This window comes from Rhinopithecus roxellana, chromosome 13 (assembly GCF_007565055.1).
Source record: "Rhinopithecus roxellana isolate Shanxi Qingling chromosome 13, ASM756505v1, whole genome shotgun sequence".
NCBI lineage: Eukaryota > Metazoa > Chordata > Mammalia > Primates > Cercopithecidae > Rhinopithecus > Rhinopithecus roxellana.
In genome coordinates this window covers 11,688,581-11,702,047 of record NC_044561.1, presented here as the reverse complement: position 1 = coordinate 11,702,047, position 13,467 = coordinate 11,688,581, and the positions used below count along the sequence as shown (strand labels likewise).

General features: G+C 42.4%; 1 protein-coding gene across 1 annotated transcript; it reads left to right on the top strand.

The window, feature by feature from the left end:
* The first annotated feature begins 5,505 nt into the window (after positions 1 to 5,505).
* LOC115892911 (uncharacterized protein C22orf42-like) lies at positions 5,506 to 11,467 on the top strand. Its single transcript, XM_030915661.1, has 3 exons — positions 5,506 to 5,701; positions 5,973 to 6,286; positions 11,251 to 11,467. The coding sequence occupies exons 2-3, from the start codon at positions 6,076 to 6,078 to the stop codon at positions 11,397 to 11,399; spliced, it is 360 nt and encodes a 119-aa protein (XP_030771521.1). The 5' UTR covers positions 5,506 to 5,701; positions 5,973 to 6,075; the 3' UTR covers positions 11,400 to 11,467.
* Positions 11,468 to 13,467: the final 2,000 nt, after the last annotated feature.

Sequence of the window (13,467 nt, the reverse complement as noted above, 5' to 3'; positions counted from 1 at the left end):
TGGGTCCTATTTAAAAGATTTTTAGTGGGATTAATTCTGCGAAAATAGGCATGAAGCTGTGATTGGCGCCGCAAATTTCTGAGCATTGTCCGTAATAGACACCTGGTCATGTAGCAGTAAACGTAGTTTGGTTTAAGCGTCCAGGAACTGCATCCATTTTTAGGCCTAGTGTGGGAATAGTCCATGAGTGTAAGACGACTTGAGATGTAATTATTATACGGACGGGGGCTTCGATTGGAAGAACTACTCAATTGTCAACGTCTAGAAGTCAAAGGTCCCCTGGATTTAAGAATAATGGAGGGAGTATATAAGAATTAAAGATTAATCCTCCATAATCTGTATATTCGTAGGTTCAGTATCATTGATGTCCAATTGATTTGATAGTAAAGGAGGGGTTGTTAATTTCGTCTGTTAAGTAGAGGATGCACAGGGATGGGAGGGCGATTAAGACTGAAATGATTGCTGGTAAGATAGTTCAAATAGTTTCTATTTCTTGGGTATCTGTAGTATTAGTGTTGGTTAGTTTTGTTGTGAGTGTTGAGGATAGAACGTATAAGACTAAAAAGCTAATTAAGGATACGATTATAAAAGTGTGGTCATGGAAGGCGATTAGCTCTTCTATGATAGGGGATGTGGCGTCTTGTAAACCTCGTTGGACTGGGTGAACCATATAAGATATATGGGGTTCAGCCTATAATCTAGTTCTGACAAAGCTATGAAATAATTTTTCTAATACCTTATTGTAAAAGTTGTTATAGAGGTTATAGGACTGGCTTGAAACCAGTTTTAGGGGGTTCGATTCCTTCCTTTTTTATTTAGTTTTGATAGAGGTTGGTTCATCAAATTTGTGATATGGTGGAGGGCAGCCGTGCAATCATTCTAAGTTAGTAAAGGGCTGTTCGATTAATAGAACTTTACGTTTTGAGGCAAAGGCCTCTCAGGTTATGTATACTATTAATATTATCGCTACTAGGGAGATGAAGGAGCCTATAGATGATACAATATTTCATGTGGTATAGGCATCAGGGTAATCAGAATAGCGTCGAGGTATTCCGGACAAGCTGAGGAAGTGTTGTAGAAAGAAGGTTAAATTTACACCTACAAATGGAATGGCAAAGTGGGCTTTGGCGCAAGCTTGGTTTAGAGTATAGCCTGAAAATAGGGGAAACCAGTGAATAAACCCTCCTGTAATAGCGAATACAGCTCCTATTGATAAAATGTCGTGAAAGTGGGCTACAACGTAGTATGTGTCGTGTAGTACAATATCTAGTGATGAGTTTGCTAATACAATACCGGTTAAGCCCCCTACGGTAAAGAGAGAAAATAAAGCCCAAGGCTCAGAGTATTGCAGGGGATCACTTGCTGTTACCTCCGTGAAGTGTAGCAAGCCAACTAAAGACTTGAACGCCAGTGGGAATTGCGATAATTATAGTGGCGGAGGTGAAGTAGGCCCGTGTATCTACGTCTATGCCTACTGGGAATATATGATGAGCTCACACAGTAAAGCCTAAAAACCCAATTGATATTATAGCTGAAACTATACCTATATACCCGAATGGTTCTTTTTTTCCCTAGTAGTATGTCACAATGTGAGAAATTATTCCAAACCCAGGTAGAATAAGAATGTATACTTCAGGGTGACCGAAAAATCAAAATAAGTGTTGGTACAAGATGGGATCTCCTCCTCTGGCAGGATCAAAGAAGGTAGTGTTAAGATTACGGTCTGTTGGTAGCATTGTGATGCCAGCAGCTAATACTGGTAGAGAGAGGAGTAGTAGGATTGCTGTGATTAAGACTGATCAAATAAATAGGGCGGTTTGATATTGAGATACTGCAGGGGGTTTTATATTAATGATAGGTGTGATGAAGTTGATAGCTCCTAAGATAGAAGAAATGCCTGCCAGGTGAAGTGAGAAGATGGTTAGGTCTACAGAGGCTCCTGGGTGAGAGAAATTTCCTGCTAAAGGGGGATAGACTGTTCAACCCGTTCCGGCACCAGCTTCTACTATTGGCGGATGCGAGGATGCGAGTAAGATGGAAGGATGGGGGAAGGATCAGAAGCTATATTCAAGCGGGGAAATGCATATCGGGAGCGCCAATTATCGAGTACTAGTCAGTTTCCGAAGCTTCTGATTATGATGGGCATAACTATAAAGAAAATTATAACAAATGCATGGGCTGTAACAATAACGTTATAAATGTGGTCGTTGCCTAATAGGTTGCTGGGTTGACCTAGTTCGGCTCGAATAAGAAGGCTTAGAGCTATGCCTATAACTCAGCTCATGCGCCGAATAGTAAATACAAGGTTCCAATATCCTTGTGATTTGTTGAGAATAACCAACGGTTGATGAGCATAGGTAGGAAGAAGGTAAAATGGCTGAGTAAGCATTAGGCTGTAAACCTAAGGACAGAGGTTAAGCCCTCTTTTTATCAGCCTCGAGGTGATTTTCATGTTGAATTGCAAATTCAAAGGAGCAGCTTTAATTTCTGCCGGGGCTTCTCCCGCCTTTTTTCCCTGCGGCGGGAGAAGTAGATTAAAGCCACTTGAGTAGGGTATTTAGCTGTTAACTAAATTTTTGCGGGTTTGAGTCCCATTGATCTAGCAAGGGCTTAGCTTAATTAAAGTAATTGATTTGCGTTCAGTTGATGCAGAGTGGAGTTTTGCAGTCCTTATATATCTCAGAAACTAAGTATGGTGTAACTTACTAAGGGCTTTGAAGGCTCTTGGTCTTATGTAACCTAAATTTCTAGCAAATAGTTAGGGTTAGTGGAGAGATTGGTAAGAGGAAGGTAGTGAGGATAATGAGCGGGGGGATGAGAAGTGTAGGTTTTGTGTTTTCAAATTGTCATTTTATTTTTACATTATTAGATGTGGGGAGTAGTGTTATGGAGGTAGCATAGATTAGGTGTATGTAGAAATACAAGTTAAGTAGGGTTATTTATAGTAACTATAATGATAGGAATGATGAAGTTGTTATTTGTAAGTTCTTGAATGGTAATTCATTTGGGCAGGAAGCCGGTTCATGGAGGTAAGCCTCCTATGGATAGAAGAGTGGATGATATTAATGGTATTAATCAAGTTAATTTGTTTCAAGTGCAAGATAATATGAGGGTTGTGGTGTTTGAGTTTAGATTTAGGGCTAGAAATGCGGTGGTTGTTAAAATAATGTATACAGTTAGGTAAAAGATTGTGACATTTGGGTTTAGGTTAGTGTTATCATTATTCAGCCTATATGTGTAATTGAGGAATATGCTAGGATTTTACGTAGTTGTGTTTGCTCCTCTGCTTTTTGAAGCAACCCTTTTCTTCCTGCGATCACACTCCCTGTGGCCCCTTTTGTGGTCTCTCTTGTGGTCACAGGGTTTGTAAACATTGGTACTTTTTCCAACTACATATACTTTTATTCTTATTTTTCACTCTTCCCCAAGTTGTCGCTTTTTAACCATGTATCTGCCTTTAACTATTCCTCCATCTCCCTTTCAGCCAAACTTTTAGGAGGAGAAGCCCTCAGTTGATATCTTTACTTTCTCACCTCTGGTTCACTCTCTCCCCACTGCTGACACTCAGCTTACTCACACACATCCACAATCACTGAGTTGCCACAGGCAATGGCATTTGGGGCTTTTCTGCCTTCTTGGCAAAATATGACTCTGTTCATTGGGGTATTAGGTATAAAGTACCTACTGACCAGGCACTGTGTTAGGTGCAGCCATCACAGAAATGAGAAGCAGACACCACCTCCATTCTGATGAGACTCACCAGATCAGCCATTTCTGATGAACACTCAGGTGCCTTGACTCTCACTTTTCACTTTTGCAGGCTTTACTTCATGCCACGTACATTTCCCCATTCCCCAAGTCTCCTTTCTCTCCAAACCCCTCCCCTTATCAGACACAGCTTTTTAAAGCAATCACGGTCATACCCATGGCTTCAATTGTTTTCTATATGCTGTTATGACAATAGAATTTAAATGTTGTTCTTACATAACAGTTTTCTTTTACGCGACACCTCATTTGTACAACCATAAATTCAAAGTTTCCCTAAGAAAGTAATCACTAAAAAAGTGTCATATTCTTAGTATGTAACTTGTAGGAAATTTCCTTAATGGTTTGAGTTACTGTGTGTGTGTTACTTTTGAAAACATGAGTTGGGATGTCACAGCATGGACTTAGCCTACAGAGGTTTATATCCAGTTTTCAACCTGAGGGTTCCATTTCAATGTGACACTTAAAGAGTTCAAAACTGTCTCATTCCGCACACCTATTCTTCTTCCTACATGCTCTGTCTAGGGGAGAATCACTGCTATTTACACAGTCCATCAAACTAGGGCCTTAGCAGCCTGTTTTTCCTCCCCCTCTTCTTCCTCGTCTAATCACCAAGCACTTCCTGTTCTATCTCCCAAATGACCACAAAACTTTTCCTTCCACTTCAGTCACTGCCGCCGCCTTTAGCCTTACTGTTCTCCAGACGAACGTAGGGTCTCTTAATTAATTAGCCCCACTGCTTTCATCAAGTCCTCTCCATTGTGCAGAGTGACATCACTGCAAACACATCTGAGAGAGACTCCTCACCCCTGTGTGGTTCAGTGACTCTCGTTTCCAGAATAAAATTCAAACTCTAGCCCAGCACCTAATTTTGGGTCAGACAGATCTGCGTTTTTATTCCAGGTTGATTCACTGTCCAGCAGTGTAGCCTCAGACAATGAAACCCTTTGTTTGCTCATCTGCCTGAACTCACTGAGGGTTGGGACTGTTTCACACGTGCAGTATTGGATCTTACAAGAGACTTAATGTTGAATGAAGGGGAGGCATTTTAAAATCCACATCAAAAAACTGTTATTCTTTAAAATAAAAAAAACACTAATCTACTATGTCACTTCCCCTCCAAGCAGGACTTCTGCCTTTACTTTCTGATCATCGTGATCGGCTTGTGGGGATCCAGATTACTCAGGATTAAATTGTGGCCCCATCTTGAGCAGTCATGGAAACTTGGGGAAGCTACTTAACTTCTCCATCTAGACTGATTCTGTAAAATCCATAAAATGGAATGGTTTCTGGGGGTGAAATGAGGATGCCACACTTGGAACACTGTCAGGCTTTCCAGACGTTTACTGTTCATCTTCATCAAATGAGGACAGTGGTATCCCACTGTGTGGTTCTCGATTTTGTATAAGAAAAACATGTTTTATGCATTGATAGTAAAAGAAATATCTGAATATCCCTGCCATGGAAGAAACGGAGGGAGAAAAGAGAGTTGGTAGGTCCTGGCATTTCAGAACTGGGAAGGATTAATTCAGTCCCTATTTTGTAGACAAGGAAGGGAAAGTGTGATAGTGCCCTAGGCTTTCATTCAAGTCACAGTCATCACTCTTGAGAGTGGGACCCAGGGCTCTAGGAGTTGCTATGGTCAAGTTGGAGACAAAAACTAACACTTGTAAGACAGGAGAGAAGCATTTCCTTACCAAAGCAGTTCAAAATTTGTGTATAACTACATTTGGTGAGCAAATGAAAGCTGCCAGACTCAGAAAAACAGAGATGCTAATGGAACTGACTTCAGTAACCGGGGTTTTCTATGGAATTCATTGCCCAGGGTGACTTCCAATAACAACCCCCACTCCCCTGCACTTTTCTCAGGACTGGAAAGCTCAGGCAGCCCAGGACAAATAGTGCAGTCACTGCAGACGGGCAGGGTGGCCACAAGGTGAGCAGCAGCAGGGATGGGCATTGTGAGCCATTGGGTGGGTCTGTGGGGTGGGGTATTGTGAGCCAATAGCCTGACTTGGTTGCTTCCTGGTAACCAGGTGACATAGGAGGCTTTGTGGGTACAAAGCATCAGCCAGGGCCAGCAGCCTTCAGTCGGTAGCTGGGAGTGGGGGGAGAAGGAGCTCCGACTACAACTGTCTGCAGTTTTTGTGCCCCTTAGCGTTTTTCTTTTGTGCCCCTTAGCGTTTTTCTTCACCAACTCCATACAGCAGCCACTTTCAGAGGTGGTGGCAGAGGCTCCAGGCTCGCCTGGGGTCACACCACTTCTGCAACACCAGTTGCAGAACACTGCTAGGGCAGTGCAGCCGCCCCATGAAAAAACTGCATTCTCCCATGGGCCCCTGCGGTGGCCTCATCTGTGACTGCTGCAGGCTGAACGTGGGACCCTGCGAGGAATCTGAGACTCCTGAGGCTGTGGCAGCCGCGCCACCAGCATCCACCGCTGCAGAGCCTGCCAGATTTGATCTGGGAGCCACGGAGGTCCATCCCGTGCACTACCACAGCAATGCAAAGATCTCCAAAGGTAAAGAAGCCATGGGTGCCATTTGCTCTCTGGCATCTCTCTGGCTCCCACCGCCCCCACCCCTTTGCCGTCCCTCCCCCTCAGAGACATCCTCAGCTTCCAGCTCCCTCCTGCCCATAGCCGGCTTTCCCGGGGCGCGGCATGGGGGACAAAGGCTGGTTCTGCCTCTGTCTTTGTTGGTGAGCCTTCTTTGTTGAGGCCTTTTTGGCCTAGTCCCTCCCTTTTCTCAGTAAAATTTCAAATCCTCCAGTTTTGGAGTCCCCATCCCATTCTCTGTCCTTACCTATGCAGCTGGTCTGGGCCCTAAGTGAACGAGCCAGTTAAGGGCCCAATTGTTTCTTTTCTCCCATTCTTTAAGGTAAGCTAATAACTGGGATAATTCAGACTCAAATATGTGGAGAAGTCTGAAATTCAAAATAGAGTTTGCCATGGAGGAGATTATATGGTATTCTCTTTTTTTTTTTTTTTTTTTTTTTGAGACGGATCTTGCTCTCTCGCCCAGGCTGGAGTGCAGTGGCCGGATCTCAGCTCACTGCGAGCTCCGCCTCCCGGGTTTACGCCATTCTCCTGCCTCAACCTCCCAAGTAGCTGGGACTACAGGTGCCCGCCACCTCACCCAGCTAGTTTTTTGTATTTTTTAGTAGAGATGGGGTTCCACCGTGTTACCCAGGATGATCTCCATCTCCTGACCTCGTGATCCGCCCGTCTCGGCCTCCCAAAGTGCTGGGCTTACAGGCTTGAGCCACCGCGCCCGGCCTATATGGTATTCTTGATAGTGAGTCACATTGACAGAAGCTGCTTTATTTCTTCCAATTGTAATTTGAACAAAGAAGTAAAACAAATTGGGGGACATGCTTAAAATGACTACGAAAGGTATGACATGTTACTGCCAGGGCCGTGAAGAAGTTGTTTTTGTTTTGGTTTTACCCAAAGGAGTTTAGCCATGGAGCTCTGATTACTTTACAATTCCCACTTTGACATGAATGTCTCTTCAGCCCTGCTACAGTTTCGTCCCTATTTTATAGACAAGGAACGGAAAGTGTGATGTGTCCTAGGCTTTCATTCAAGTCACAGTCATCCCTCTTTATTGACAGCGGCACCAGGGCTCTGGGCGTTGCTATGGTCAAGTTAAAGACAAAAACTAACACTTGTAAGACAGGAGAGAAGCATTTCCTTACCAAAGCAGTTCAAAATTTGTGTATTTGGTGAGCAAATGAAAGCTGCCAGACTCCGAAAAACAGAGATGCTAACGGAACTGACTTCAGTAACCCGGGTTTTCTGTTGCGTTCATTGCCCACGGTGACTTCCAATAACAACCCCCCCCCCACCCTGCACTTTTCTCAGGACTGGAAAGCTCAGGTAGCCCAGGACGAACTGGTGCAATCAACCATAGACGGGCAGGGTGGCCACAAGGTGGGCTGCAGCAGGGATGGGCATTGTGAGCCATTGGGTGGGTCTGCGGGGTGGGGCATTGTGAGCCACTAGCCTGACTTGGTTGCTTCCTGGTAACCAGGTGACATAGGAGGCTTTGTGGGTACTAGACATCAGCCAGAGCCAGCAGCTGGCAGTGGAATGAGAAGCTCTGACTACAATCTCATGACTGTTTTTGTGCCTCTTGGAGCTTGTTACGTCCCTTTCTTTTTGAAATAAGACAGAAGATCCCCACCTTCACAGAGAGAGAGAAAGCCTATCTTATTTGTTTTAAAATAAATAAATAAAAATGTGAGGGGGAGTCTTGTGAGGATGATGGGAGGGGCTTTCAGAGAGGAATATCTTTTTTGGAATTCCTGAAATGGGAACAAACTTGTTTTGGGCAAAGAACAGAAAGACACAAAGGTGGCTGCAGCAGAGTGACATGAATATGATGGGTTAAGGCCTTGTGCACAGTGAGCACTGACAAAGAATATGGACTTTAGTTGAGATGGGAAACCACTGGAGGATTATAGCCTGGGGATCACAGTTAATTCTCCAAGAAAAAGACCAGCGGCTCTGTGAGAATATACTGTAATGCAGGCAAGGGTGGAAGCAGGGAGACCAGCTAGGAGGCTGGTTGGGTAGTTCAGGTGAGAGTCAACAGTGAAGAGACAAACAATAATGACCTGAATGAAATAGGCTGACTTGAGAATCTTTAGATTCAAGTGAATCTGAAAGATAATAAAGTGGTAAATAGGCAAGTCACAGGAAAAGAAATGCAGATGATCCTTAAACACATCTTCACACATAAGAGAAAGGCAAATGTCAACTATACTGCAGTGTCTCTCCTATTGAGGGAAATTCCAAAAACACGGCAATGCATTCTCTGGTTTGGCTGTAAGGGAAGTTGCATTCATATAGTGCTGGTGAAAATGCAAAATGGCTCGACTCCATGAAGGGGAATTTGGCACAATCTCACAACCTTGCAAATACATTTAAACCGGAAACCCTACTTGGAGGCGTTTTATCCTGAAGGTATACTCCAGAAATATGAAACAACCTATGCAGAAAGTCCTTGTCGCACTGTTTTCCGTAGCTCTATATGGGAAATAACTGAAATGTCTAGTAAGGGCCTAGTAAAATTAACTGGTACTTCCGCCTAAAGGAGAACTACGGAGCTGTAAACAAGGGTAAGATGTCTTTTTACTGCTACCGAGTGATTCCCAAGATAGGTTACACAGAAAAGGAAAAAGGGAGAACATGCAGCAATATACACAAAAGAAAGCAGGGGGAATAATGTGTGATTATTAAAACAAACAAAAAAACAACGCTGGGGAATTCTTGATGATGGGACTGTTCTCTCCTTAACTTCAGTGGGTAGCCGAAGTGCGTGTTTTCTCAAAATATTATTGTGTTGTGGTTTTCTAAAGGATGTTAACTGTTTACTTTTGACCTTTGAGTTAATTTGAGAAAGCTTTACTTTGTAATTGATTGTGCATTATGTAGCATATAGACTGCTCTTACATATTATGTGATCCTCTCAATGTTTTAAGTTAGGTGTAATATGGGAATTTTACTTGTGTTACATGAGAAGTCTGGTTCTAAGTATAAATTGAGTTTTTTGAAGTTTGAAAAAATAAGAGTCAGATCAAGAATGTAAATTCTAGACATAGGGCATATAAAACTAGGATTGATTAAAAGGTGCATATGGGCTGCTTTGGATACTACCTTTTTAAAGAAAACTTTCCTTTAGTTTATTAAAGTAGTTAAGCCTCAGGATTAAAACAGTAACATTAGATAATGAGAAATGAAATGGAGATACTTGTAACTCAGTAATGCTTTTTATTTTTAAGAGACAGGGTCTTGCTTTGTCACCCAGGCTAGAGTGCAGTAGCATGATCATAGCTCACCGCAGCCTCAAACTCCTTGGCTCAAATGATCCTCCCACATCATTCTTCCACGGAGCTAGGTACACAAGAGCTCACCACCACACCTGGCTCATTTTTAAAATACATTTTGTAGAGAAGAGGCCTCACGATGTTGCCCAGGCTGGTCTCAAACTTCTGACCTCAAGCAATCCTCCTGCCTTAGCCTCCAAAAATGTCAGGATTACAGCCATGAGCCAGCACACCTAGCCCACAAATGTTCCTAAAAGTCTGAAAAATGAAGTTACATGCTGTTAAATCTATCAATGGATAACAATAGACTATGATATGTCAAATGTCACAGCTCAGTCATGGTCACTACAACATTGATTAAAACGTAGAACAGTTCAGGCAAGTCTGAGAACTGAGAGGGAAGTACAGGATTGCTTTGGAAGCCAGAATTGGGATTGTCAGAGCTGGGAAAGCAGAAGCAAGGCGTGAGTGTGCACAGGACTGGGGCACGCAGCAGCTCCATGGTATGCTGGGTGTCCTCTTACATGGCAGGCCACCTCCAGGCCAGCAGATGAGAATCACCTGATGGGTGGAAAGAGTGGATTTAGGTAAAATCTCAGACTGTGCATCGCAACTGAGAGAATGTATGTGTTTGTCTGATGGGTCATAACGCTAATCAAAGTGACAACACAGGGATAATAGAGCAGGTGAGTAAATGCAGTAAGCCACCTGCCACCTCTCCAGGGCATCAACCATCCCAAAGAAATATTGGGGCAGCAGGATTTGACAAAGCTTGTGAGAAGAGCTCTCAGTTCAGGGTCCAAGGCATGATCTAGAGGACTCAGGTGTTGAGGGAGCTCTGTCCCCAGGGAAACAACTACATTTTTGCCCCAGATCTTCATGCCTCACTGTGGTAACTCTGGGCAAGTCACTCAAAACGTCTTAACTTTTAATTCATTGACTTGGAAAATACGGCTTGTAGCCACTGCTCTGCCCGTCCCTCGGGGATACTTTGGGGATCAAGGAAATGACAGATCTCTTTCATGAGCTGGAAAGCATCATGCCCATGGAAACAGTGAAGTCACTTTCCACCCTCCCCAGGCAGGGGAGCCATACACGCTCCCTCTCTGTATCCAACCACTACCAAGTATCTGGACTATTCTTCCAGACATTGAATGATTGAACACTTCTGGGCATTTGCAAAGCATGAGTCTTCTTAAGCCTTTATCTGTATCTCATCGTTTTTAGCCCAATAGATCTTAGTAGGTCTATAGCATCGATCTACTAACATTCCCACATCTCAGAATAGGGAACTGAGGCACAGAGGGGTTCATTTCACTCTCCCAGGTATGTGCAGATTCTAAGTAGGATTTGATCCCAGGCCATTCTTGATGACTTGGATCTGCTGCTTTTCTATATTGTCTCATCTAATAAAGGTATCTGCCTGCACAAACAGTCCGTTTTAAGTGCAATGAACCTTGCAAAATCCTCCTAGAACCCAAATCTAAATTCAGGTAGAGTTGAAAAGCAGACGGTAAAAACTGGGATCAAAAGTTTCATCTGGGAATAAGTTTTTATTAATTTCTCTGGTGTCCTCTGCCAGCAACATGTCAAGCACTGTCTTTATTATAATACATTTCCAAGAATCTATAAGAAGTCTGCTCTACCTTGCAGGTTTGCCTATCCGTCCGAAGGGCCGGACAACAAAACTATGGAAATGGAGCAGACTTTGTTGTGCAGACAATAAAGGTAGTGTGGAAATTAAATCATTAAGTTCACTTAAGCAACTAATTGCAGTTTATTCATTCAGTGCCCCATATTAGAGAAACTCAGTAAATGCTGTGTCATGTTCTTCATTTATTTCATTTGTGCCAATTTATGCATTAAATCAATGGTGGGTGACACAACTGCACAAGAAAAGTAACATTGACAACTTAGAGTTCAGTTCTTTTTTTTTAGTATTTTATTTTTTTGTGAAAAGGTCTCCTTTGTCGCCCAGGAGTGCACTGGTGCGATCACAGCTCACTGCGATCTTGACCTCCCCAGGTTCAGGTGATCCTTCCACCTCAGCCTCCCAAGTAGCTGGCCATAAGGCACATGCCACTATGCCAAGTTTTTCATTATTATAATTATTATTATTATCATTATTATTGTAGAGAAGGGATTTCACCATTCTGCCCAGGCTGGGTTTACTTTTGATAGTAAAGGACATCTCAAATGTTTAGACATTTGCCTTCAGTTTGGTCAATTATGAATACATCTAATATAAACCTTCCAGTGTCTTGTTTGGAAACATAATTTTAAAAATGTAACTGAGGAAATACTTCAGGTTATGATGACTTGCTTGTATGGTAAGACTGTATTTTTCTTTGTAAGAATTTTGGTAGAATTTACCAGTGAAATCATCTGAATATAGTGTTTTAGTTGTTTGAAAAGATATTAATCATTGATTCCATATCTAAAATTCTAAAATAAATATAGGCCTATTCAGATGATCTATTTCTCCTGAGAAGACTTTTGGTCTTCTAAAATAGATTTTATAAATTTGCTCATTTCATCAACTGTATCCAATTGTGAGCACAGATGTGTTCCGAATATTCCTTTATTATTTACTATTTTTTGATTCGACTCCTCTTAAACTAATATTGTTAGTATACTGTGACTTCTTTCTTTCCTTTGTGGGTAGCCAAGGTAGAGGTTTATCAATGTTACCTATTTTTTCAAAGAACGAGCTTTCGGTTTTGTTGATATTTTCTGGATTTCCTGTTTTCTATTCCATTGTATTCTGCAATCATTATTGATTTTTCATCAGTTCTATGTAACACTGCTGTTTTTCTCTCATTGCCCAAGGTGAAGCTTAGATTATGAATTAAGATTTTTGTCATTATTGACACAGCATCCTGAATATAACTCATTGAATGTAGTCTCATTAAAATGCACAGTGAATAATTCAAATGATAAAGATGTATGCTTTACTACAACTTGAAAAATACAACAGGGTAGATGATAAATGTAGTGGCAGGGTATGTAGATCCACAGAAGTTAAATGATCTTGTAACATTTCCTAAAACTGGGGATTTGCCTGCACCTTCAAATGTGGAGGAGGTGTGATGAGATGCTGTCGCTGAACCATACAGTGCCTTTCTGTATTAAACTGTTCTTAAGGTGACTATTTCACATTGATGAGGTTGCACTAGCTGGAAAGCCAAGGCTCTTTCAGTTCTTTCTGGCCCTCTCCTTTGTCTGCCTTCTGCACCAAGGAGAATGGTCCAGCAGCATCTCAGCCCATGCTTGTCAACCGTCCACTTGCATACACTCCATATACCCCAAGGTTCCTCAGCAACACCAATGCACTGACCGTCACTCTGTGTTCTCCTAGATGCTGATGAAGATCTGCAGGAGTCTGCACAGAGCGGTGTGGAGGAGAATATGAGATCAGAACTTGTAAGATGTATTTCTTTCTCTGGAAGAGAAATTTTTTTTGTTTTTTCTGGGGCTTCTAAACTATCAAGTAAATACCATTCTTGACTGCCATCATGGACCAGGCTTCAGTTGGTCATGGACTCTAGCGACTGGTCGCTAGAGGTTATGACCAACTGAGGCCTGATTGACGATGGTAGTCAAAGGACGGCATCACTTACAAACTGTTTGGTAGTGAGTGTGTTTCTCAGTAGCAACTTTTCTCCCTGAAAAAACAATTTTGTATTTGTCAGCCAACATGGACACTTGCTAAATATTCCAAGAAAAACCACACTGCACTGTCCACAAGCATCCTCTATGCTTTATTTGGCGCCAGTGACTGGATCACTGCTTGACGTCCATTTCGTTATTTCCAGTGATAAAAGGCATTTGGCATCAGAACCCAGCATCATCTGATCCTCATGGTGTTTG